The sequence below is a fragment of the Carcharodon carcharias genome, chromosome 10 (genome assembly GCF_017639515.1).
Source record: "Carcharodon carcharias isolate sCarCar2 chromosome 10, sCarCar2.pri, whole genome shotgun sequence".
Lineage (NCBI taxonomy): Eukaryota > Metazoa > Chordata > Chondrichthyes > Lamniformes > Lamnidae > Carcharodon > Carcharodon carcharias.
Window position 1 is genome coordinate 156,186,525 of NC_054476.1, and position 27,692 is coordinate 156,214,216.

At 45.6% G+C, this 27,692-nt stretch overlaps 1 protein-coding gene across 1 annotated transcript in view; it reads right to left on the minus strand.

The window, feature by feature from the left end:
- si:dkey-54n8.4 (coiled-coil domain-containing protein 92) overlaps positions 1-27,316 on the minus strand; it is a 70,479-nt gene extending 43,163 nt beyond the window's left edge. The window contains exons 1-2 of the mRNA XM_041196714.1: positions 27,228-27,316; positions 12,589-12,736 (exon numbers count right to left, since the gene is read on the minus strand). Of these exons, the coding sequence (XP_041052648.1) occupies positions 12,589-12,718 (130 nt within the window). The 5' untranslated portion in view covers positions 12,719-12,736; positions 27,228-27,316. The remainder of the gene's footprint in view (positions 1-12,588; positions 12,737-27,227) is intronic.
- Between the last annotated feature and the right edge of the window lie 376 nt (positions 27,317-27,692).

The following is a 27,692-nucleotide window of genomic DNA, read 5'->3' on the forward strand; positions in this document are numbered from 1 at the left end:
AAACACAGATCTAAATTAAAGTACAACTAGAAAATATAACAGACAAAATTAAATGTGCTTAAGCCAAGCTGCAGTTACGGAGAAGATATTGTTTAATGTGACACGCTAGAAATGATACTGATGTGATGTGAGGCATTATGCTCTTTATAATTTCTGGGGAACCATATCAGAGGCAAGGACCTAGACTAAACACTAAAGTAGCTGGTCAGAAAACTGTAGGTAGCAGAGTCCCGCACTAACTCTCACCATCTCCCCTCCATAAGGCTAAGTAATCCCCTGCCCAACCCACTCAGAGGATTTGGTGGGGGTTGAACAAGGTTAAAAAAACCCACGTCTCTCCTACCACAGAATGAACTGTGACATGCAGTCTCTCTGGAGGCTATGTAAAAGATCCTGGCCGGATTTTCCATTCAAGCTTAAGCTGGCTCCAGCCGGCATAAAATTCTTTGGGAGCTGATCTACTAACTGCCTTCTAATTCCGGGATTTTTCCACAGGGAGTGACTCGAAATGTATAATACAGTTGTTATACCACACAGATGACAGAAATACACCCCTAAGGGTATTTTCTGTTGGTTGCAGTAACGAGGGCTGGTGAAGCGGGCTTGATTCAACATTGTAAAGACCCAGACCTAAAAAAATTGGCATTAATCAGACTGCCAACCACCGAACAGACCTCCTGAAGCCCTGCCACAGCCAATCACCACCAGAGGACAGAGGTCCCACTCTGCCAAACCTGCATTGAGGTTCCATTCCAACTCCATCTTTTTATTTAAATGTAGATTTTCCACTCATTCATAGTCAGCAGACATTGATTTTAGCCCTTGTCATTAAAATACTACCTTTTGGAGAGGGCATGATTTTAATATTCTCATCCTTGTATTCAAGATCACCCCATGGCCTCGCCCCTCCCTATTTCTGAATCTCCTCCAGCCCCACAAGTGTCTGAGATAACTGCACTCTCCAATTTTGGCCTCTTGTGTATCCCCAATTTGAATCTCTACCATTGGTGGCCACACCTTCAGTTGCCTATGCCTCAAGCTCTGGGATATCCTTCCTACACCTTTGCCTCACTTTCCTTCTTAAAGACACTCTTTAGAAAAAAAAGCTACCCCTTTGATCAAGCTCTTGATCACCTGACCTAATATCTCCTTACGTGGCTTGTGGTATCATACTTTGTTTTATAATTCTCTTGTGAAGCCCCTTGGGACATTTCATTTTGTTAAAAGGTGCGATATAAATAAAAGCTATCGTTGCTTAATGGATGTGATCTCCTCACGATCCTCACTATTTCACCGAGAGGAGCAGCAGATGTGGAATCTGAAATGCCGTCACTCAATTTTACGGCTCTGATTCAGCATTACCACATTCTCCTCAGCTGCATTCCTGGACGTACTGGGTTTCAGTCAATAACTTACTGGCAGCTGACCTAATGCTTTGTATTGAAGTTCCTCGAAACCTCACTCTACCTTGAGAATTCGGTGACTTTGAAAACCTGGTGTTCTTGCTAGCAGGAGGAGAGACTACAGTTTACGAGCCTGCCTTGTCATTCCTATCCCTCTGCAGCTGCAGCGGGGAGCCATTTTTTTACAAAGACGGCAGCCAACCGGGACATGGCCTTTTGCCTCGAGGACACGAGACTGAATCCCGTCCCCAGATCGTTGTTGAAAGTCGTGCATGTCACAGCGGTTTAGAATGCAATCTGGTCACCTCTCAGGCGTCCAGTCTAGACTAATGGTGGTGAATCGTGATAGCGTCCGTCTCCTTTTTCCGGTCATTAAGATCCAATTCTGTGATGTGCCATACTGCACATTCCCTACAATTTTCAATCTCGCTCAGACCCTACAACAAGGGACCATGTAGGAACTTAACAAGCAGATCGGTGAAGGGTGCTAAACCAGTAAAAATTTGGGTGAGGGCTGGCTCAGGAATGGCTGCCTCCTGGTGTCACAATTCCTCCTAAAGCCTGAGGGAGATTCTTAAATAATTAAAGGAATAGACCAACAAGCCAAGGTGAGGGATCACGTTTACAAAATACACATTCTCAAAGAAAGAAGGAACTTGCATTTATATGGCACCTTTCACAATCTCAGCATGTCCCAAAAGTGCTTTACTGCTGATGAAGTACCGTTGAAGTGTACTCGTTGTTGTAATGTAGGAAACAATGCAGCCAGATTGTGCACAGCAAGGTCCCACGAAATGATGACCACGTCAGCAGAAGAACTGCACCCCTTTGAAAACCATGATGGCACATCTTACCTCTACCCAAGTAGGAAGATGGGGCCTTGGTTTAATGTCTCATCCAAAAAAACAATACAACACTGTCATTATTGTACTGAAGTGCCAGCCTAAATTTGTGCTCAAGTTTCTGGATTAGGGCCTGAACCCACATCCCCCGACCCAGAGATGGGATTGCTAGCACTCAGGTGAAGAGCCCGATTGTGGATCACTTACACCCCCTGCAGAAATAGTCTTGAACTCTAATGACCAGCAGTGGAGTTCGCTTTAGTTCTGATAGAAACTCATCTGGCTGCTGCACCCTTCACAACTGTCTCCATGACACTAGTCTTTATGCAATAACACTCTGCCTCGTGTGACATCCCCACCCCCAAAGGGTCTGCAACAGCCGGGCAATCTTTGGGTTAGCAATTGCATCCCCAGCATCAACTTGACTCAGATCTTTGAGGCATGGCGTGGAAGTCTGAACCAGGTAAGTCTCGAGAAGTTCTGTACAAATGAATCCAGCATGTTCACTAACAGTAGCACTTAAGTATCTCAGGGGATGATCTGCAGTCTGCACTGTTCACGTGAGGCTGGCAAAGGATTCAGCTGTTCAGAGTTGTTAGATCTGGTGACTTTTCCTGGCGTTCACATTATGGCAATAATGCCTCATTTTGCATTAGAGGACATGAGCGGTAGGCCATTCAGATGCTGACTGATTATGGGTAGACTATTGAGACTTGTTCACTGCCCTGTTCCCAGGATAAGGGGCTGATCATTTAGGACTGAGATGAGGAGAAATTACTTCACTCAAAGGGTTGTGAATCTTTGGAATTCTCTACCTCAGAGGGTTGTGGATGTTCCATTGTTGAATACATTTCAGACTGGGAAAGATAGATTTTTGGTGTCTCGGGGAATAAAGGGATATGGGGAACACACAGGAAAGTGGAGTTGAAGCACAAGATCTTACTAAATAGCAGAGCAGGCTCAACAGGGCACATAGTCTACTCCTGCTCCTATTTCTTGTGTTCGTTCAAATAGATCACAGTTTATCTGGATCTCAACGCTATTTCACTGCCTTTGCTCCATATCCATTGATACCCTTGCCAAACAAAATCTATCAATTTTAGTCTTGGAAATGTTCAAATGTCCTTCCACCCACAGAAATTTGGGGAGAATTTCAGCTTTGTATGTGGAAAAAGTGATTCCTGATTTCACTCCTGAATGGCCTAGATCTTATTTTGAAATTACGTCTCCCCATTCTTGATTCCTCTCCTCTCTCCCTGCCCTCAACAGAGAGAATCTTCCTGTACCTACCCTATCAAATCCTTGTAACGTTTTAAATACCTTGTGTTTACCAGGTACAGCAACACATTTGACCTTAAACAGACCTTGTATCTTTTCTCACTCCTCAGCAAGAACAGCCTTTTTTACTGCAAATTGTCCCATTGTATATCACACTGGGGCTCAGTATATTTTTGTGCTGACATGCATGGATTTTGACGGTGTCCCACTGAGGGACCAGCTACCTAGACTACGGGTAGTTGTGCGATCCAGACCAGGACAGTCCCAGATTAGGCCGAATTAGCTGGTGTCATTTGGGACAGCAGTGGGGGCCTTAAATGTTCGACAGATGGCAACTGGATTCGATTCGATTTGGCCGTGATGCTCCCTGCAGTTGAATAGGTCGCTGACTCATGCTGCCTAAGTTCACATTTGGGGCCTGGGCCTGCACAATCATCAATCCAGTCAAGAGTTTCATGCGGGGAGCAAATTGGTGGGAAAAGAGATTTAAAAATACTAGGTTAGCACCGCTGCAGAGGTGTTGATAATTTTTATCTGGGCAACAAGACAATCATAATAGTTGTACGGCTGTAATTAATACAGCCAAGAGATATTTATTAACACTGAGGTAAATGTTAAAAGAGAAGTGCCCTCTTCCTGGGAAGGCGATGTTGAATCTGCATCACATGACTGGTTGTAGCTGATGGACCTGAGGGGCAAAGTTGGAAATTCAGTGACACCATCACACGAATACACGTGTTTGTTTCGGTTAGCAAAGTCCAACTCGTGTCACTTCCTCAAAGATTGTTGAGTACAATTAATTGGATAGTCACAGCAGCTCTTTCAAATCTGTCAAGGGTGCCAAGCCGGACAGAAAGATCAAGCTGAGCCTCAGAGCCTAGGCTGGCTGAAGGGAGGGGTTACTGCTCACCCACAGGCAGGCTATACATTGACAACACCGGACAAAGAACTGATGCTTATGAATCACAACTGATCTTTTCCATGGGTGACCCGCTTTCTCCCCCTTTTTTCTTTGGATGATTTTTCTGTCATCCCCGGCCAAAAACCCCTCACCCTCCAAAAGTATTGTCATTCTCCACCTCCCTCGACCCTATAGCTGTCTCTCCCCCAGTCTGCCTCGGAGAGAAAATTTCACTTGACTAGTAATCCAGTGATCCAGGCTAATGCTCTGGGTTCAAATCTCACAACGGCAGCTGGTGGAATTTAAATTCGATTCAATTAATCTGGAATTGAAAGCTAGTCTCAGTGATGGTGACCATGAAACGACCATCGATTGTTGTAAAAACCCATCTGGTTCACTAACGCCCCTTTGGGGAAGGAAATCTGCCACCCTTACCTGTTCTGGCCTAATGTGACTCTAGACTCGTGTTTGGCTCTTAACTGCCTTCTGAAATGGCGAAGCAGGACACTCAGTTCAAGGGCAATCAGGGGTGGACAATAAATGCTGGCACTGCCATCTCATGAAAGAACAATAAAAAAAAAATGTCCATTTAGCCTAAGGTATGCTTTTACTGTTGAGCCCTTTAATAGCTTTTCGCAAACAATGCTTTCCAAATAGGAAATCTTACCAGTCACAAACCAAAATAGGAATGAGGACGGCTATCTGTGTGAGCTGCTGCTTGTCCCAATCAAAATTTCCAGCCACATCTCAAACAGGTAAGGTTTTTCTCTGCACTACCTGAGCAAAACATGTATCCCAGGTATTGATCATTTCTCGCATCAAAAGTTTCTTGACGTTCTTCCTAAGTCTGCCTTTTGACAGCGGGACAAGTCTCAAACTGTAACCTTTTCACTTGCAGTAGTGTTCTGGGTCTCCCTATACTGTACACTACATCTTTGGAATAATAATGCTACCCATTCAGATGGAAATTCTGACGGCAGCGCAATATATAAAGGTTGAGGTGAGAAGCTGTTTCTTCATCATGCGAGGAATGATATTGATCTCTCCTTGCACCCGCAGCAGTTAAACTGAAGGTTGCCTCTCTGGGGTTTGAGCTATTACTGGCCACGCATTCAAATATACGAGAGGACTCCCCCGAATGCCACTGGGGGAGAAAATTAAGCAGCTTTAGAAATTGTCTCTATTGACTATCGCCATAGTTGTTTTTGAAGCTAATCTGCTTCCTAGTATTTCGATAAATTAGATGTGACTTGGCGCTGGCTAAGCTGTTGTCACAAGATTGGCCTGGATGAGAAAGGCTGTTCAGGCCCATTTGACCTCATTCTCAGAGTACCACCGCTACCTGTGGCGTTCCCCCACACAGATTGATCCTCGGCCTCTCCAATTTCTCATCAACGTGTGCTGCCCTCATCAACATTACCCGAAAACCCCTTGGGTTCCACAAGTGCGCTGATGACACCCAGCATTACCTCAGGCCCACCTCACTCGGCCCTACAGCTGTCTCTAAGGACTTTCCCCCAACTAAATAATGGAAAGACCAAAGCCATTGTCATGAAGGTCCTGCCACAAACTCCATTCCCTAGCCATTCACTCCATGGCAACTGTCTGAGGGCAAAACATATTGTTTGCATCCTTAGTGAGTTTTTTTTGACCCCTGCAATGGCCTTTGACCACATATCTTCACTAAAACTGCCGATTTCCACTTCTGTAAAATCGCCAGACTCTGCCACTGCCTCAGCTTATCTGCTGCTGAAACCCTCATCTAGGCATTGGTTACCTCTAAACTATTCTAATGTACTCCTGACCAGCCTCTCATCCTCCCCTCTTCCATAAACTCATCCAAAACTCTGCTGCACATATCCGAAAATCACCATGTCTCAATCGCTGGCCTACACCTGGCTCTGAGTTCATTTTAAAACTCTCAGATAAAAGCAAAATGCTGCGGATGTTGGAAATCTGAAACAAAAACAAAAATATCTGGAAAAACTCAGCAGGTCTGACAGCATCTGCGGAGAGGAACACAGTTGACATTTTGAGTCCGTATGACTCTTCATCAGAACTAACGAAATAGAGAAATGAGGTGAAATATAAGCTGGTAGAGGGGGGTGGGACAGGTAGAGCTGGATGGAGGGCCAGTGTTAGGTGGAGGCAAAGAAGAGATTGCCAAAGATGTCATAGACAAAAGGACAAAGGGGTGATATTATCTAAGGAATGTGCTAATGGGGACATTAAGGGTAGCAAGCAGGACAAGCAAGTAGCAGATGGCCCTAGTGGGGATGGGGTGGGGGGAGGGATCGAAATGGGCTAAAAGGTGGAGATAAAACAATAGATCGAAATAAATTTTAAAATAGGTGGGAAAAGAAAAATATATTTTTTTTAAATTATAAATGATCGGAAAAAGGGGGATCAGAAAGGGGCTGGGGATGGAGGAGAGAGTTCATGATCTGAAGTTGTTAAAATGCTCATCCTTGTTTTCAAATCCCAGTGGCCTCACCCCTCCCTCTGTAATCTCTTCCAGCCCCACGACCGTCTGAAATATCTGCCCTCCTCCAGCTCTGGTCTTGAACATCCCCAGTGTTAATTGCCCCACCATTGGTAGTCATGCCTTCAGCTGTTGAGGCCCTAAGGTCGGGAATTCATTCCTTTCCTAAACCTCTTTGCCTCTTGAACTCTCTTTCCTCCTTTTAAGACACTCCTTAGAATCTACCTCTAACCGAGTTTTTGGCCATGTGCCCTAACATCTCCACTTGTGGCTTGGTGTCAAATTTTATTTGTGAGGTACCTTGGGATGTTTTACTGAATTAAGGGGCTATATAAATGCAAGTTGTTGTCATTGTCTACCGTCACCTGACTTCAGCATCTTTCAATTCTTAATTGAGTCCAGTGGCCTAGTCTCAATGACCCTGTTTGCCACGGTGTCCCAGCTGTGGATGACTCTGTTACTGACGTCTGTCTGCAGCTTGCTTTTGAATGTGAAGGTGAGCTGAACTTGTGCCCCACCTTCTTGCTGCCCTGGCGCAGCTTAAAAAGTTTTGTTCTGCATTTGTTTTCTCGCTGCCAGTTATCAGTTTAAAGTCACCTTGAAGCGTCTTGGTCTCAAGTTTGTAGAGCTCGTCTGTCTAAGGCTGGGGGAATCATCCTTATTGATGTCCTCTGCCAATGTCTCCAGGTTTCAGATGGCCACTGGTGACTGGAACTGTACACAGTTCTCCAGTTCTGTGCTTACAAAGGTACCACTTCAGCACAACTCGAGATTTGAACACCACCAATTTGTCTGCAAAACCAAGCATTCTTATTTATTGTTTTAAATTTACAGTCACGTATTGATCCTGTGAATGCAGCTATCATATTCCATTCAAATCGCTACTTGGAAATGCTCTATTTTAATATATGCATTAGATGTACCACTTATTCCTTCTTCATGTTTCAAGAACTTTACACGTTCACAGTGAGCTTCATTTGCCATTGAGTAAGCCCGGCTGCAACCTCTGCGCAGTACTCCTCATGAGATCGTGACTGCCTCCTCTCAGCCTACATTGTTCCTCCTTCCTGCAAGGTTCCTCCTTTCTCCTTCAGGTCATCAATGTGTAGCAGGAACAGGAAGTGTCCCAGCATGTACCTTGCCAGAACCTGATCCACACACAGCCGACCTGCCACTTCCATTGTGATTTGCTTTTCCTTTGCTTCTATCCCTTTAGTGAATAACTAATCCGTGTCTCAGCCTTGATATCCCTGGTATCAGAGACAAACCAGAAACAAACATCCCTCCTTGCTGTTTATCCTTGGGTGGTATCACTTTTCCATGAGCTAACTACATGTGTTTTTTATTTATTCTATCATGGGTGTAGGCATCACTGGCTGGGCCAGCATTTATTTCCCATCCCTAAGTGCCCTTGAGAAGGTGTGGTGAGCTGTCACCTTGAACCGCTGCAGACCATGTGGTGTAGGTACACCCACAGTGCTGTTAGGGAGGGAAGTTCCAGTGACAGTGAAGGAACGCCGATATATTTCCAAGTCAGGATGGTGAGTGGTTTGGAGGGGAACTTGCAGGTGGTGGTGTTCCCATGTTAGTGCTGCCCTTGTCCTTTGAAATGGTAGAGGTCACTGTTTTGGAAGGTGCTGTTGAAGAAGCATTGGTGAGTTGCTGCAGTACATCTTGTAGATGGTATACGCTGCTGCCACTGTACACCAGTGGTGGAGGGAGTGAATGTTTAAGGTGGTGGATACCAATCAAGCAGACTGCTTTGTCCTGGATAGTGTCAAGCTTCATGAGTATTGTGGGAGCTGCACTCATCCAGGCAAGTGGGAAGTATTCCATCACACTCCTGACTTGTGCCTTGTAGATGGTGGACAGGCTTTGGGGAGTCAGGAGGTGAGTTACTTGCCGCAGAATTCCCAGCCTCTGACCCAGTGTTGTAGTCATAATATTTATATGGGTAGTCCAGTCCAGTTTCTGGTTAATGGTCACCTCCCCAGGATGTTGAAAGTGGGGGATTCAGTAATGGTAATGCCATTGAATGTCAAGGGGAGATGATTAGATTCTCTCTTGTTGGAGATAGTCATTGCCTGGCACCTGTGTGGCACAAATGTTACTTGCCACTTATCAGCCCAAGTCTGAATGTTATCCCAGTCTTGCTGCATATGGATAAGGACTGCTTCAGTATCTGAGGAGTCGCAAATGGTGCTGAACATTGTGCAATCATCACTGAACATCCACACTTCTGACCTTATGATGGAAGGAAGGTCATTGATGAAGCAGGTGAAGATGGTTGGGCCTAGGACACTACCCTGAGGAACTGTTGTAGCGGGTGAGATGATTGACCTCCAACAACCACAACCATCTACCTTTGTGCTAGGTATGACTCCAACCAGTGGAGCAGTTTCCCCGATTCCCATTGACTCCAGTTTTGCTAGGGCTCCTTGATGCCAGACTTGGTCAAATGTGGCCTTGATGTCAAGGGCAGTCACTCCCACCTCACCTCGAGAGTTCAGCTCTTTTGTCCATGTTTGGACCAAGACTGTAATGAAGTCAGGAGCTGAGTGGCCCTGGCAGAACCCAAACTAAGCATCACTGAGCAGGCTATTGCTGGCCTGGCACAGTCTCTCTGACCATGTATAGTTAATTTGGTTCCAGTATTCACCATTGACCCACTGTAAAGAGGCTGAGCAATCAATGCAGTTGACTAATGGCAGCCCAATCAGACAGACAGTCTCCTCTTCCCCTACTCTCTCATGATACAGTTTCAGCAGGGATGAAGTGTCAGTGCGCTGGATGAGATCATAATAAAAAATAAAACTTTCTGTACAGCTACAAATGCTCTTAGTGCAAGGCCTGTTCAGATTGATAGTTAGACACACTGCTTATTAGGTAACATGCAGAGCCTGTATGATATTGCTCACTTCAAGATAAGGGAACCACAGAGAACAGTTTTCATCAGTGTCATGGTGAATCAAATCTAAATGTTAATTTTTGTTTTGGATATGACACAATGCAATGCTAAATCTGCCTGAGAATGTTCCAGAAATGCTTTAATCGGTAATACAAATGATAAATGCAGGAGATGTGCACTGAATTAGTCAGTGTTTAAAGGAGAAATGCCAGGTAAAGTTTTGAGGTGAAACCCTAAATTAGATTTGAGTTTTTGAACTCAAATAGTTTGCACATCATTGCACCTGTGAATCAGACATGATGGAAGTTAAAATTTTAAAAACCAGCAGAAAGTGTGTAACTGGTCAGTCGGCATCTGAAAAATTATGGAATGGTTGTGTCTGATGAAGGCCATTCAGCCCATCTTAGGACATTCGCTCATCCATTCAATTCAGCATTCATTTACCAGGATGATGTCAGGACCCCAAGGAGGGATTACGCAAACTTCTGACAAGATCTGAGAGGTTTAACTTTCTGCAGATGCTGCCAGAACTGCCGAGCCTGATTTTTTGTTTTTATTACACAAATTAGGGATGTATTCCCTGGAATTTAGACCACAAAAGGGTGATTTGCTCAAGGGTTTCAACATATTAAGGGGAACTGATAGGGTAGATAGAGAGAAACTAATTCTACTGAAGGCCTAGGACCTTCTTATCCAAACTCTCAGGGGTGAGGAAACATGTTTACACAAAAAGGATAGTAGAAGTTTAAACACAATCTTCCACAAACAGTAATTGATCCTGGATCAATTGTCAATTTTAAATCTGAGATTGATAGATTTTTGTTAACCAAAGGAGGGAGGTCACAGATCAGTTATGGCCTCATTGAATGTGGAACAGATTTGAAGGGTTTAATGGCCTCCTTTTGTTGCTATGCTCGCCTCGCCGCCCTTCTCTCTCCATTGCAGCATCCAGCTGGCTTATAAATGACTCCAAATGATAAACTACCTCCACTCTTCTAAGCAGGAGTCTGTTCCAACAGTAGAACAGTCTAGAGTGTGAAGAAACATTTCTCACTCTCAGTTCCAAACTTTTTGCCAGTTTGAACCAGTGTCCACTTGCCCAATTTTTATAATTTGAAAATCAATTCCTACGTGCCTTTTTATAATCCTCCAAAATCCAAAACCTCTCTGAGATCACCTCTAATGCACCTCCTGGCAAGGCTGAAAACATCAAGGTTCTCCAGAGAGCTTCACGTCATCTGTGACAGATTTCACTTGAAGATTCCCTGATTATTTTGACACCAGCATTTGCTTTAACCTCCTGCTTCCCCCTCAGACCAAGCTCCTGGCACCATGAGCAACAGATTAAAGACTAACTGAGGTTAAAAATTAAAGGATGAGTGCAGTTATCATTACACTGCTGTGGGATGAATGAATCTGTTCCAGTAATTTTAACTGTGAAAGCTGTGTGTAAGTGACTGTGTCTATTATGCTCCAGTAGACTACCTTTATAACAGATCGCTTCTCGGCCTTTTGGCTAAGATCAAGTGTGGTCGTGAAGCGATGGCTATAACCTGTCGAGCCCCATACCATGGGGTACCTAACACCGTCCAGGTGACGGTGAAAGACAGCGAGGGAGGAGCACCCATGGATTAGGCCTTCTTCATCAAGCGGATCCTGTTGAAGGCGTGCGAATTGAAGCGGAGGAGATCTACTCCCTGCAAGACTTCTCCAACGCTGGACATTTCGATGTGACTTTCAAGCATGTGGCAGTTTGCATCAAGTTCCTGAAGGTGTTCGAGGAGAAGAGAGACCAGCTGGTGATGAAGATCCTGATGGTGGAGCCGCTCTTTGCTCTGCCGTTGCAACGGGACCGGGTGGTGATTGTACATCTTTACAACCCCTACGTCCCTGTGGCCAACGTGCTCACCTTCCTCACCAGGTACTTCGACAAGGTTGGGAGCTGCACTGAGGTTAGAGACGCCTTCAGGAATTGGACATGCAAACGGCAGATTAAGGTCACGCTCAAGACCGACGGTAAGGGAGCCATCTTCCACCCTCCTTCCAGATTCGCTATCGGGGGAAGCCGTGGGTACCATGTCTACGCTGGGCAACCCAAACTTTGTCGCTCATGCGGCAAGTCTGGTCATGTGGCGGCCAACTGCAGCGCCGTCCTCTGCAAGAACTGCAAACAGGAAGGGCACCAGACAAAAGACAGCAAATAGGCTAAGTGCTGCAACCTGTGTGGCGAGGCAGGTCACCTCTACAGGACCTGCCCCAAACGCTGCCTCACTTATGCACAGGCAGCCAAAGCCAACGAGGGGGAAGCAGAAGAAATGCTTCATGTCACTACTATCAAGGACACTTGCAACACTCCAGCCACCAAGGCCCCCAGTGAGAACAATGAGACAAAGGAGGACACAGAGAGAGACAAGGTGGAGGAAAAGATTGAGGCAGCAGACAGCCGATCAACAGCACTGCCCCCTGAACCTCCCGCTCCTCAGGAGAGCGAATCAATGGAGGAGGAGGAAGCAGTGGAAAATCAGCAGGGGGAGTGGTGGCTGGTGAAGAGAGCCAAAAGGAAGAAGGGGCTAAGAAGGGACCAAGCCACTTCCCAGACAAGTGGCAAGAAACATTTTAAACCGCAGCTCAGATCTTGGTCTCAGCAGCAAAGCCACATTTGAAGTCGCAGTTTTGCACCCTTACCACCCTGTCTTGTTTTGGCCAAAAAAAAAAAAATATGGGTAAATCTCTCCTCTCTCCTCCCTTGGTTGAGGACTGAAACAGAAACTCACCAGTGCAGCGTTTCTGCAGTTGCAGGATCTCCATGTGCAGCCCGTGCAGTAAGTCCATATGCTCCCCCTTTAAGAAGGCGATGTTTCTCTGAACACTCTGCAGCTGTCGCTCCAGGGACGAGGTCTCCATGGTGACCAGGAAAACAGCCTGAGACCGGAGGAAAGTACAGATTAATGATCAGGAAAGACAATGACGCAAAGCACAGTCAACACGTTCAGAGACCCCCGCAACCCCCAACCCCCCCGCACACAGCAAGGACACTGAATAAATCCTCCCACTGAGCTCCGGTGCAGTGTCCTTGCTGTTCCTGTGCAACAAGCTATTTACAAACGAACAATTCATTTTGGCTTCAAAAAGGAGGCTGTGCATTAAATTATGCATGCTTCTAAATATCAAATTTTGAAAGTGCTCTGATTGTAAAATTATAAATGATGAGTTGCCAAAATGATATTTTTTTTTATTCTTTCATGGGATGTGGGCGTCGCTGGTCAACACTTGTTGCCCATTCCTAATTGCCCTTGAACTGAGTGGCTTGCTAGGGCATTTCAGAGTTAAGAGCCAACCACATTGCTGTGGTCTGGAGACACACGTAGGCCAGACCAGGTAAGGATGGCAGATTTCCTTCCCTAAAGGGCATTAGTGAACCAGATGGGATTTTACAACATTCAGTGATAGTTCCATGGTCACCATTACCAAGACTAGCTTTCAATTCCAGATTTATTAATTCATTGAATTATATTAACTGCATTTAAATTCCACCCACTGCTGGGATGGGATTTGAACCCATGCTCCCATGAGCATTAGCCTGGGCTCTGGATTACTAGTCCAATGACATAACCACTAGGCCACCATCTCCCCACATATCTAACTAAATACATGGAGGAGGATTTTTTGGCGCCATTGGGACTGGGAGCCTGTGGGGGGTGGTGTAGGTGCAGATGTAGATGCAGATGCAGAATTTCACACAACCGGCTGTTGTTCCTTGACTCCACCCTGTCCCTGGGTCATTTTCCATGGAGACAGAGTTGGGATGCCAGCGGGCTAGCCAATTGCAAGCGATAAGTAGGCAACTGAAATAATTAAAGGCCTGTTAAGGCCTAACGAGAGAGGCAGGCTGGGATTTTCAAGCCAGCCTTCAGGTTCCCACCGGCAGTGGGGGAGTTTAGCTACCTGGAGATGGCCTCCTCGGGTCCAGTACCCAGGCCGGCTTAGAGGCCCTCCTTGTCTGCCTGGGTGCAGCAGCGGCTGCAGGCGGTCTTGTGGAGGGGGCTCCCCCCTCCCCCCCCCCACTTCCCCCCTTCCCCCTCCCCCCTCCCCCCCTCCACCCCCTTCCCCCCTCCCCCCCTCCACCCCTTCACTCCCCCTCCCCCCCTCCACCCCCTTCCCCCCCTCCACCCCCTTCCCCCCCTCCACCCCCTCCACCCCCTTCCCCCCCTCCACCCCCTTCCCCCCCTCCACCCCCTCCACCCCCTTCCCCCCCTCCACCCCCTCCACCCCCTTCCCCCCCTCCACCCCCTTCCCCCGCTTCCCCCCCTCCACCCCCTTCCCCCCCTCCACCCCCTTCCCCCCCTCCACCCCCTCCACCCCCTTCCCCCCCTCCACCCCCTTCCCCCCCTCCACCCCCTTCCACCCCTTCCCCCCCTCTCCAACCCCCTTCCCCCCTCCCCCCTCCACCCTTTTCCCCCCCTCCCCCCCTTCCCCCGCTTACCCCTCCCCCTTCCCCCCCCTCCACCCCCCTCCACCCCTCTCCCCCCCCTCCACCCCCCCTTCCCCCCCTCCACTCCCCCTCCCGCATCCCCCTTCCCCCCCCTCATCCCCCCTTCCCCCCCGCTCCCCCCTCCACTCCCCCTTCCCCCTTCCCCCCCTCCACTCCCCCTTCCCCCTTCCCCCCCTCCACTCCCCCTTCCCCCCCTTCCCCCCCCCACTCCCCCTTCCCCCCCTTCCCCCCCCCACTCCCCCTTCCCCCCCTTCCCCCCCCCCCACTCCCCCTTCCCCCCCTTCCCCCCCCCCACTCCCCCTTCCCCCCCTTCCCCCCCCCTCCCCCCTTCCCCCCCTTCCCCCCCCTCCACTCTCCCTTCCCCCCTCCACTCCCCCTTCCCCCCCCCCCTCCTTCCCCCCCCCCCCACCACTCCCCCTTCTCTCTCCACCACCCCCAACCTCCCAGGCAGCGCATTCCAGACTGTCACCACCCTCTGGGTAAAAAGGTTTCTCCTCACATCCCCCCTAAACCTCCTGCCCCTCACCTTGAATGTGTGTCCCCTTGTGACTGACCCTCCAATTAAGGGGAACAGTTGCTCCCTATCCACCCTGTCCATGCCCCTCATAATCTTATACACCTCAATCAGGTCGCCCCTCAATCTTCTCTGCTCCAACGAAAACAACCCAAGTCTATCCAGCCTCCCTTCATAACTTAAATGTTTCATCCCAGGCAACATTCCGGTGAATCTCCTCTGCACCACCTCCAGTACAATCCTTCCTATAATGTGGTGACCAGAACTGCACACAGTACTCCAGCTGTAGCCTCACCAAGGTTCTATTCAACTCCAACATGACCTCCCTACTTTTGTAATCTATGCCTCGATTGATAAAGGCAAGTGTCCCATTGCCTTTTTCACCACCCCACTAACATGCCCCTCTACCTTCAGAGATCTATGGGCACACACACAAAGGTCCCCTTGTTCCTCAGAACTTCCTAGTGTCATGCCGTTCATTGCAAATTACTCCTTCCAAAGTGTTTCCCCTCACACTTTTCAGGGTTAAATTCCATCTGCCACTTATCTGCCCATTTGACCATCCCGTCTATATTTTCCTGTAGCCCAAGACACTCAACCTCACTGTTAACCACCCAGCCAATCTTTGTGTCATCCGCAAACTTACTAATCCTACCCCCCACATAGTCATCTATGCTGTTTATATAAATGACGAATAATAGGGGACACAGCACCAGACTGGACACTGGCTTCCAGTCACTAAAGCATCCTTCTGTCATCACCTTCTGTCTCCTACAACTAAGCCAATTTTGAATCCACCTTATCAAATTACCCTGTATCCCATGTGCCTTTGCCTTCTTTATAAGTCTCCCATGTGGGACCTTGTCAAAGGCTTTGCTGAAATCCATATAAACTACATCAACTGCACTACCCTCATCTACAGACCTGGTCCCCTCCTCAAAAAATACAATCAAATTTGGTAGGCATGACCTCCCTCTGACAAAGCCATGCTGACTATCCCTGACCAAATCTTGCCTCTCCAAGTGGAGATAGATACTCTCCTTCAGAATTTTCTCCAACAGTTTCCCTATTTCCATGCCAGTGTGTGTGAAGAAGTGCTTCTGACATCACCCTTGCCTCTAATTTTAAGGTTATGACCCCATGTTCTGGACTACTCTTCATCAGAGGAAATACTCTATACACACAAACTCCTTTGACCATCTTGGATGCCTCAATAAATCACTTTTAATCTTTTATACTCTTGGATTTACAAGTCTAGGCCATGAAACCTGTCCTCATAATTTAAACTGTCACATTTAATTGGCTGCAAAGCCCTGAATCAAAATCTCAGTGAATACACTATGGGATCTCTATTGGAAACCTGTAAACAATTGCTTACTTGGTCCTGCCAATTTTCTAACCATTTCACATTTCAGATAAAGATCAGTCCCTTCACTTTGAATAGCACTTCCTCAGTAGTGGATGTCCATCCAACAGGCAATATTTTGGTTATACCTGTAACACTGTGAAATGTGTTTTTGTCTTGCATTCGATTTCTTTTTTCAGATAGTGAGTGGGGCACCTTACCCAATGCACCCTGCATGGTATTCTGGACTCTCAATCTGTACAGTATTGGTATACTTCATACATACACTGGAGGCGGTACAATGAATGTTCACTAAGTTGGTACCTGGGATGACAGGATTGTCCTATGATGAAAGGCTGAGTAAATTGTGTCTATATTCTTTGGAGTTTAATAGAACAAGAGATGATCACGTTGGAATGTACAAGATTCTGAAGGGGCTCGATAGGGTAGATGCTGGGAGATTGTTTCCGGTGGTCGGGGAATCTAAAACAGGGGGGCACAGTCTCAGGATAAGGGGCTGATCATTTAGAGAAATTACTTCACTCAAAGGGTTGTGAATCTTTGGAATTCTCCACCTCAGAGGGTTGAGGATGCTCCATCATTGAATACATTAAAGGCTGGGAAAGATAGATTTTTGGTCTCTCAGGGAATCAAGGGATATAGGGAGCAGGTAGGCAAGTCGAGTTGAAGCCCAAGATCAGCCACGATTGCACTGAATGGCAGAGCAGGCTCGACGGGCTATATGGTCTATTCTTGCTCCTTTCTCTTGTGTTCATAGCAAAAAAACATGGGTATGATAATGTTCTTCCCCGTGTCAGGCTCCAGTAAGCTTCCAAGAACACCCACTACCTTCCCAAGCTGCAGCTCACTGTACTTTCTCGCAGGTTATTTATCTAAAGAGAAATTTGAGGATTATGGGGGAGTGAGCCTAATTGGATATCTCTTTCAAAAGAGCCGGCACAGGTCCAATAGTCTGAATGGCCCCTTCCTGAGCTGCATGGTTCCATCTCCAAGAACCTATATTTCTTTTAATTTGTTTAATCTTCCATGAGATGTGAGCATCGCAGGCAAGGCCAGCATTTGTTGCATATCCCTCAATGTCCTGGAGTCAAGTGGCTTGCTCAGCCAGTTAAGGGATAACAAAAACAGAAAATGCTAGAAAAACTCAGCAGGTCTAACAGCACCTGTGGAGAGAAACAAAGAGTTAACGTTTGAAGTCCGTATGACTCTTCTTTGTCATACAGACTCCAAATGTTAACTCTGCATTTTTTCTACCCACAGATGCTGTTAGACCTGCTGAGTTTCTCCAGTATTTTTTGTTTTTGTTTCAGATTTGCAGCATTTTGCTTTTATCCAGTTAAGGGATAGTTAGGAGTCAACCACATTGCTGTGGGTCTGGAATCACATGTAGGCCAGACTGGGTATGGACAGTAGATTTCTTACCCTAAAGGACACTGGTGAACCAGATTATTATTATTTTTTTTTTTTTACAGCAAACAACAATGGTTTCATGATCACTGTTACTGAGACAAGTTTTTAATTCCAGATTTTATTGATTGAATCTGCCATGGTGGGATTTGAACCCATATTCCCAGAGCATTAACGCGGGCTTCCAGATTACTAGTCGAGCGACATTACCGCTACGCAACCACCTCCCCAGCTGCAAAATACCGCAGACGCCGGAAATCTTAAATACAAACAGAAAATACTGATAATACTCAGCAGCTCTGGCAACAACTGTGGAAAGAGAAACAGTAAAAGTTTCATGTTACTGACCTTTTGTCAGACTTGAAGTGTCAATGCTGTTTCTCTCTCCAAAGATGCTGCCAGACCTACTGAGTATTTCCAACATTTTGCGCTTTTATCCTGGGATCTGTTCTTGTTTTCAGCTCATTGACTATACATGAACTTGCCAGCAAGGATTGATGATGAGCAGGGGAGACCACCAACGTCAATTGTAGCATTCCGAATGTCACCCTGGCTGAGAGAATTGAACCTGGAGCACTTTAGGGTCAACATGGTTCATGTCTCGAATGGCATTTACCAACCCAGCCAGCAGGGGATGTTACAGCCGGATACTAACAGAGTAAACTTTTGTCCTCACTGATTCTGCACATTTTAGTTTGAGTAAAATGCCTATAATTTCCAAGCAGTTGACCTGATCCTTAAGGATGAATGTGGTACGATTATACAAAAAAGAATTATGGATATACAATCCTCTGTCGAGTGTTCTGCATGGTAGGCAGCAGTGTTGTGAATCAATGCTGCTTACAACGTTACTTCTCAGTGAGCAAGCTGTGCTATTTAGGTTTACTTCTATTTGCTGACTAACCTCATTATCAAAAAGCTTTCTCAGTTAAGGCATTATCCCAGGTGGGATATTTGGCCCAGTGTACTCATCTAAAAATACTGTTACAATCAATTACTTTGGATAAGAAGTGAAACACCAGGTATCGAAATGTGGTGCCAATAAAATGCATCCCCGGGAGTTAAAACCATATGGAGCTGAGAATTGCGAGGAACTGATCATAAGAGGCTCCAACTATGGTGCCCACCATTACTGATGCTGACTGCAAGGCTGTATTATCAGTAAAATGTCTCACTAAGGGCTTATAAACAACATACAGTCAAGACCTATTAGGGGGGAGGGGGTGGCAGTGCCATTGAGTGGGTGGAGGTGCCACCATTTCCAGCAGCCCAGGTGTCTGCCATGTTAGTGTGAAGAAACATCAGGCAAAGCTGGTCATTTCCCCAGATAGCGGGAGGCAAATTGAATTTTGATTCACCGGAGGATGCTCTTGCACAGCTCCTGGTGGGGCTGGTCGTAGAGCTGAACTTGCAGGAGTCTGATTGCTCCTGTCATTTTTTACAATTCCCACAGGGAAGAAAGTCATGGACACACGAGCTGTTGACTGATGGCCACACAATACAGAAGCATGCATTGCAACCTTTACTTGCCCAATCCAATTCCTTAACTTCCCTTTTCCACCTGTCTCTTTGCCCGAATTTCCTGAACTTGAGTATTGACCTTGCCCTCTGGTACCTCACGCACACATCCAGATTTTGGCAAGACTGTTTTGATTAACGGAGACATCAAAGCTAAGCCCAATCCTATATTCGCTGCTATGGGTCTCTGGATGATAATTAGGGATGATGTCCCTGGCTGACTCTTGTCCTCTCACTAGCTCGAAGACACTGAGCCCAATTGCAGTACTCCTGTAAAACCGTAAAGGAGTAAGCCATTCAGTGACTTGGGCCTGCTCTGCACCTCACCTCCATTGTCCTGCTTTTGTTGCCCTGGCTCACACCAGAAACTGAACCTGTACACGCTCTGTACCGCTTACATACAATTGTGTTATCAATGCTATCCCAACATGTGGCCCTTTCAACTCCACCCTTTAACTTATACTGCTGTCAGCGTAACCGAACAAATGATGGCTTCCAGAGAGAAAAAAATAACCTTATAAATAGATCACCCATCGGTTGGTACTATTGTTCAGTTCTGAAACGAGAACAGAAATTGCCTCAAATGCACAACAGTTCTGATACAAGATCACCACCTGAAACGTTGATCTGCTTTTGCTTTTTGTTTTAAAGATGCCGATGGTTCCAATGTGCATTTGCAGCATTTTCTGGCTCTGCTTCCAATGCTCAGCATTTGCAGTTTTCTGAGCGCTCTGCACAGCTCTGTTTATTTAGCAAAGGTTGCCCTTCTGGGACTGAAACACGTCTCCATTCTCCGAGCCTGATCCAGATAGCAGGCAATGATCACCAAACAGGCCACGAATGCTCAGCTGTCAGGGGTAGCCCATTATTCATTGCACTGACGAAGTTTAAGATCACGCCTTTAGGCCTTTTTTTTTAGGACTTTAGAGAAGGTGGGATCGATTGCTCTCATTATTAGAAATATGAAATAAATATCTAGTATATAAATTACTGTTCAATATAAGGACTGCAGCACCTTTCACAGTCAGTTGGAAGAAATACTTAGCATTCAGCTGGAAAAGCAGGTATTGCGCATTTTTGGATGGATTTTTTTTTCCATTCGCAGGATGTGGGCTTCGGTGGCTGGGCCAGCATTTATTGCTCATCCCTAGTTGCCCTTGAGAAGGTGGTGCTGAGCTGCCTTCTGGAACACATTTACACTTACAATGAATCATGAAAGAACCCAGAGTACTGGCTGCGAAGCAAATAATCTTAACCTAATGTCAGCAAGCTCCGAAGCGAGGTTATATTGTATAAGTACCAACATTCAACAAATATACACTAGTCAAGAGTTTCTCCATTACCTAGATCAGATCAGCCACGATGCAAACGAATGGCGGAACAGGCTTGAGGGGCTGAATGGCCTCCTCCCGTTCCTACGTTTCTAAGTTCCATTCTTTGTAGCAATTTCCCACAGAAACTCAAAGTCACGGGCAACGAAATTCTGTAGCACACAAACTGAATAAAAACGCAAAACGGGACAGAGGGCTAAGTGAGGAACAAATCAAAATAAATGTGTCACTGGTTAGCTTAAGAGTAAAAAAGAAGTCTGAATGTGCAGTTTTCGCTGTCAACGGGGCTAAATATAGCAACTTTATATTGTAAAGGGGCTCAAAGTCCCAGCACTAGTTTTGCTGTCACCCCCTGAAGCTATCTCCCAAAGTGCAGAGAGCGCCACCATCGCTGATATTAGCCTGCTGTGGGCCATCGTTGTCCATACGAGCCTGTTTTGACTGACCCTGCATCGAATCCAATAACCGGTCTGGTTTGCAAATGATATTTAACATCCTAAGGCTGATAATTATGGAAACTGAACAAAGCAAAATGAAATCTGATGCAATTTGCTCCTGCTGCTGTGTCTCCCAAGAGGTCCTGTATCATTAGCTTGCTCAAACTCCTCCGCTAGGTCATTCGCCTTCCCCCCAAGGCCGCCACTCGAACAAGCGACAGCTATTAACATTGTTGCTGCTGACGTCCCCACTGGAAACCATCTTTATGATGAAGAGTTATTGATGCAATCGCTGAGACCCCTGACTCTGTGTCCATTATTTCTACTTCAGTTCCTTACTCCAAAGTCACCTAGTAATAGAAAGTGGGATTCACTCTCCTGACTGTGGAGGCTGAGACAATTGGAGATTTCAAGACGGAGATCAATAGCTTTTTTGAAAGGAAAGGGTATCAAGGAATATAGATTCAGACGTTTACAGCACAGGTGGAGGCCATTCAGCCCATCGTGTCTGCACCGGTCAACAAAGATCTGACTACAATAATCCCATTTTCCAGTGCTTGACCCATAGCCCTGGAGGCTATGGCAACACAAGTGAATACCTAAACACTTCTTAAATACTATGAGAGTTTCTGACTCAACCACTCTTTCAGGCAGTGAGTTCCAGACTCCCACCACCCTCTGGGTGAAAAGTTTTCTCCTCAACTCCCCTCATAACCTTCTACCTCTTCCCTTAAATCTATGCCCCCTGGTTAGTGACCCCTCCACTAATGGAAAAGGTGCTTTTGAATATGGAGCTTAGTTGGGTCAATGGAGTTGAGATACAGAATTTTTTTTACTCTTTCATGAGATGTGGGCATCACTGGCAAGGCCAGCATTTATTCCTGCCTCAAATAGATCATAGAGGTGATGGTGATGATTTACTTGAAAGGTGGAGTTGGTACAAGGGTCTGAATGGTTTACTCCAGTTCATTTGTACTCAAATGTCTATAATATATAACAACAAACTGCATTTATATAGCACGATTAATGTAGTGAAATGTCCCAGGCATGTCATAGCAGCGTCAAACAAAATTTGATACCTAGCCACATATGACGATATTAGGTCAGATGACCATAAATTTAGACAACGAGCTTTAAGGAACATCAAAAAGGAGAAGCGAGAGGTGGAGACATTTAAGGAGGGAATTCCAGAGTTTAGGCTCTAGTCAGCTGAAGGTTCTGCCACCAAGGGTGAAGCAACTAAAATCCAGGATATGCAAGGGATCAGAATTGCAGGAGTGCAGTGGACTTTTGAAGGCTTGTAGGCCTGAAAGAGGTTACAGAGATAAGGAGATGGAGGCCAGGAGGGATTTGTAAACAAGTTTAAGAATTTTACACATTGCCAAGTCGGAAGCCAATGTAGATCGGATAGCAGAGAAGGCTAATGGGCGAATGGGACTTGGTGCAGTTTACGATACAGGTAACAGCATTTTGGATGAGCTCAGCTTATGTAGGATGGAACCTACAACCAATGAAGTATTGGGATAGTCAAGTCTGGAGGTGACAAAGGCATGGACGAGGGTTTCGGCAGAAGGTATATTATTTAAAATAGAAACTCTAGGATTTCCTAGCCACCCTATACACTCATCTCAAGAGTAACTGAGCTACAAGGACAGAAAGATCCCCACTTCAATCCACAGTTTCAGCTTAATTGGTTAGTTTGAGCCAGAGCAGCAGTCAATGCAATTGACTTCAGTGCCCGTGTGTTTGGAGGGGAACATCAGCTAAAGTTCCCACTATCCAGCGATTCCTGTTGTAAGTTGAGTGGATGGACATTGGATAAGGACACAATCAGGGAAAGCCATGATGGCTACCTCCCAGAGTCAAATAACCTACTGTGAAGGTTCACACATGAATAATGGCTATTTGGTTGAGATACTGCAGATGGACCAAAGTCTCGAGAACCAGACTCTAAGCATGGGATCGTGTATTACAGCAAGCGGAGAGGAGGAGGTGGTGCGCGGTGGGGGACGAGAATTGGAGATGGCAACAGAATTGGTTAAGGAAATAACAATTTTTTGCTAATGAATCCAGACCTGATGAAGGTGCACCCAGCTTGGTCAGCCTTGCAAAATCCTCCTCACTAACATCCAGGGATTGCAGTGTGAAAGGATATATGCATCAGTACATATCCTTAATATCAGTGATGAAAACTCTTTCTTTCGGTTCACCATCAGTGACCTGCAAGTGAAGACAGTGATGAAGAAGATGTGGATCTGATTACACAGGGAGACATGAGCAGGTTAACCAGAACTGCATTGGAAATGCCATCAGAAGTGAGTACAAGAGGAACATTTCCTTCAAATCCAAGGTGAAAATGTCACCATTGTGAAGCACTGAGACACTAGAAATTTGTGCGTGTGTGTGTGTGTGTGTGTGTGTGTGTGTGTGTATGTATGTGAGTGACAAGCCGTATTCCTATTTAGGGTTATACATGAAATTTTTGAACAAATGAAAATGGGGCAATTATAGTTTTTAAATTTCAGTCAGATCATAGAATGCCTTAAAGATTTGAATTATTAGTAAGGGATATCTAGCTACATTGGCATTTAAATGTCACCCAGAATGATTCCCAATTTAAAAATTAAATTGAAACATAAAACATTATGACCTGACTATTTAACAAACAAGGATCAAATTCTGTAGTTTTGATCATTAAGTATCCCTCATTTGAATTTAAGAATATAACTTACTTTAATATGTCTTAATTTTTAAAGTAGAAAATAGCCAAATATTTAACTGGCTTCATAGTCACATCATATCTAGGTCGCACTTCTAACAGTTTCCCGTTGTTGATGGCTCTGGTGAGTTAGAATACAAAATGGTCTGACTTTTACACCATTTTAGGTTATTTTACCTTCTCTGGCCTCCAACCAAGCAGTTTGCAGTGGGATTACACCTACAAAAGCTAGCTGAGGTTGAGAAAAATATTAGTTGGCAGTGGTTATTCTGTATTCTGTCCTAGATTTCAGCTTTAGTCATTCAGTTGGAATTTGTATACCTCTAAACGGTGGCCCTTTTGGGTCATCAGGTTAATGGAACATAGGATCAGGAGGAGACTGTTCATCAGTTCGGTTATGGCTAATTTGTTTTTTAACTTCATTTACCCGTCTTAGCTCCAAATCTCTTAATTCCCTTCCCTAACAAAAAGCTAGCAATCTCAGCCTTGAAAGCTCCAAGTGCCCCAATAACTGCAGCCTTTTAGGGGGCAGTTCCAAGTTTCTACACTTTTAAGTATGTCAAAGTGGTTCTGATTCTCACCCCACCCCCCCCCCTCCAACTCCAACCGAGTGGCCAAGCCCCAACTATAAGATCCAATCCCCTTGTCGATCCCCTCTCAGAGGTGATAGGGTAGATTCACACTAACTATCAAATCCGTTTAAACAGCTCGATCAGGTCACCCTATAATTGAGTATACTCAAGGGGAATACAAACCAAGTTTACACAACCTGCCCTCAAAATTTAACCCTCTAAGCCCCAGTATCACTCCAGCTCCTAAATCTCTGCTGTACTTTACAAAATCCAAAGGAATTTGAATTCACAGGAATCACAGGATTTTTTTTTTTTTACCCGTCACATTTATACTTCAACAAAAAATTCATGTTTGCTCGGCTTTTATTGCTGAGGCGGTGTAGAACTGCTAGGACATCTCAAACGTGCATCATTACTGGGTTCCACCTCAAACAATGGGGTGCTTTGCAGTTCCATATGGCATGTTCTGCTGACAGTCTAACAATGCTTCAACCATTTCCAAGTGAGCATTTACTGTGAATACATTCACAGGTAGATTTCTCCACTTCCATTTTTTTTCCCAGCTACCTTTTCCCCTTCCCTTCCCCCATCCATGTTGGCCACTCTGCTTTGTTGAAGTAATGGAAGGCTTTTGCACAGACATATCAGTGTCACTCCTTACTTAACCTGCTAGCAGAAAAAAAATCATTAATTGAAATAGATACCATGAGCAGTTTTGTCTTCTCTTCTTAAACAGTCTGGCTGAGACTGACAATAATTGCTTCTCACTGGACACACTCAGTACATGCGTTGCCTGGACTGGGATTTTATGGTCAGTCTCCTTGTGCATCTGACTGGCTAACTGCAAGAGCTATAAGAGGAGATTGTGTTGCCTTTGGTCCCTCAGCATCATCCATCGCCTTCTCTTAATGATGTTTCAGGCTCTCCATTCTATTGTTTGTGCCTGGGTGGTTGAGGAAAGAATCCACGGATTGAGATCAGACAGTCATACACCTTGTTCACCAAGCACTGATAATGAGTCTGTGAGATTAAAGGTGCACTTGCACTGGTGAGGCCCTCGGAAAGTTGCAATAAAATGCTACCGTTAGGGCCAAGTTCCCTACAATTCTCAGCATTGTACATAACCATAAAGAATGATGAGGGATGTTGGGCGTTTGCACAGTTTCTGTGACATTGGGTGTGAAGTTGGACCTGGGCAGAGTTGCAAAATCAATGACATCACATCGGTTGCCTGGTTTCCTATCCACCCGGTATTGAATCCCATTAATTTAAAGAGAACTGGATGCATGTCACAAATGGGCTTCAAAAGCAATTTGGTCTGTTTTGCATCATCAGGTCCAATTTCACCCTGAACAGCTTTGCTTTAGAACTACCTCAAGAACCCACCCTAGATTTTATGATCTTTATTAGTAATGCTTTCAAATGTTTGTGTGTGTGTGTGTGTGTGTGTGTGATGTATAGTAGGCCTGTACTTTCATGCAAGGCAGTGTATAATTTAAGGAGGCAGACTCCTAGCCCCTTCGTGCATAACTTCCTCACATTTGCACCATTCTCTATGACAACTACTAACACACAAGGTGGCTTTAACAGATCACCATGCACATTCAAATCCACTGAACGTAACACACTCAATCAGGAACTAAATGCCCCTCACCATTGCTGTTTATCGTTAATTTGTAGACAAATATCTTTCATTTCCCAAGAGCATGAATTTGAGGCTGAACTTTAGTATAGCTCAATTTCTACTTGTTTTATGCTGAAGTGCAGGGCCAGCCTCAGGGAATAATGATGGCTTTCCATTTATAAATTGTAACTTCAGCATGGAAAGTCTTGTGTTTAGCCCATAGTGTTGGGGGGAAAAAAAAACACAGAAACTGGGGCAGATGGTAGAAGATGCAACAATGCTTTTGGTGACAGGGCAGCCCAATGATACAAAATGGCAAACTCTCTTACTGACTTCAATACCAGAAATGAATTTATATGTGTACAGAAATACTTGGTAACATGCTTGCCTAAGTCTGAAGGTTTTGAGGAATTCAAGCTCCACAAGGAAGTTAAAATGCCTCATCTACGCTAGCACTTCAGTGCAGTACTGTGGCAGTGTTATATTGCTGGAAGTGGTCTAGTTGGAGCTGCCAAGTTGGCATTGAGGAAGAGTTGGTAAAGAAGAATAATACCCCAGGCCACAATAATACTTCATTTAGCCTAATTACACAGCGTCCGCTTCATTATCACTGTGCATGTTCTTCAAAATCATGTTCGTAGCTGGCGGGACTATGATCATACTGCCTCCACAGAGTAAACTACAACATTCTACCTGTTAGAAATATAATCAACAACACACCTGCTCTCATAGGGGGAGACTAAAGACCCCGTAGCACTAGTAGTTGAAGAGCAGGGGAGTTCTGGCCAATGCATATCCCTCACCTATTCACGTTTGTTGGACTTTGCTATGTGCAGATTGACTGCCTGGTCCCTAAACTGGCTGTAAACCACTTTGGGATGCCCCAAGGTCATGAAAGGTGCTATATAAATGCAAGTCTTTTTTGTATAATTGAATCCACCTTGACCCACTGGGTAAGGACATGCGTTGAACAGTAGTAACCGGATTTGTTTACAATTCCATAGAGAGAAGATGTGACTGGAGAAAGAGAGAGAGAGAGAGATGTGGGGATGAGAGGTGAAGGCTGAAATCGTCTACAGGACAAGTCGATTCCCATCCATGAGCTGTAAGTGCGAGCAGAGATTCCCAGCATCGACGCAAGGCTTTAGGAGGTTTGCTCGCGTAGTTGTGTATTTGACAACAAGGTTGGACAGGGAGAGCCATTGTAAACAAAGCCAAACAGGGGAGCTCGGCGCACATCAGTCTTTAGTTTATACTCTTCAACCAGAATAAACACAGGCTGCATATCATATACTGCAATAGACAGCAAGAAACAACTGCAGCCCAAAGCATTTACATTTGAATCTAATAGTTTCTGTAACCAAAAATCGAGCTATAATCGAGCTAAACTGTGGTGCGCTTACAATGACTGAAATAAACAAGACTGTACTCACAAGCTCCCAGTCTCGGAACTGATTTGCTGCAGATCTGAACAAAGGCACAATCCCAAGGACGTCTGTTACAGACAGGGAGATGGGGTTGGAAATGTATTAACCATCGCAGCAGCAATTCTGCAGCAGCTTCCCCCACCCCCCCCCCAGTTCACAGCTGAGCTCCCCCAGAACCGTCCCGACTTCAGCCAAGTGTGGACTGAAGGGCGGAGCGCCCCTCATTCGGCTCCACAGCTGATCCGCCGCCGTAAACACGGTGCAACGTGACCGGAAGACCAGGGGAAGCGCTGATGTCACCCACTCAACCATGTTTCTCCTGCAGTTTTTTTTTTGAGTTTCCAGTCGCTCCATTGCAGCCAACAGTGTTGTTAAATTGGGAGAGAGAAAAAATCACGACCTCTACCACCTAAGAGGACAAGGACAGCAGGTGCATGGGAAAACCACTACCTGCAAGTTCTCCTCCAAGTC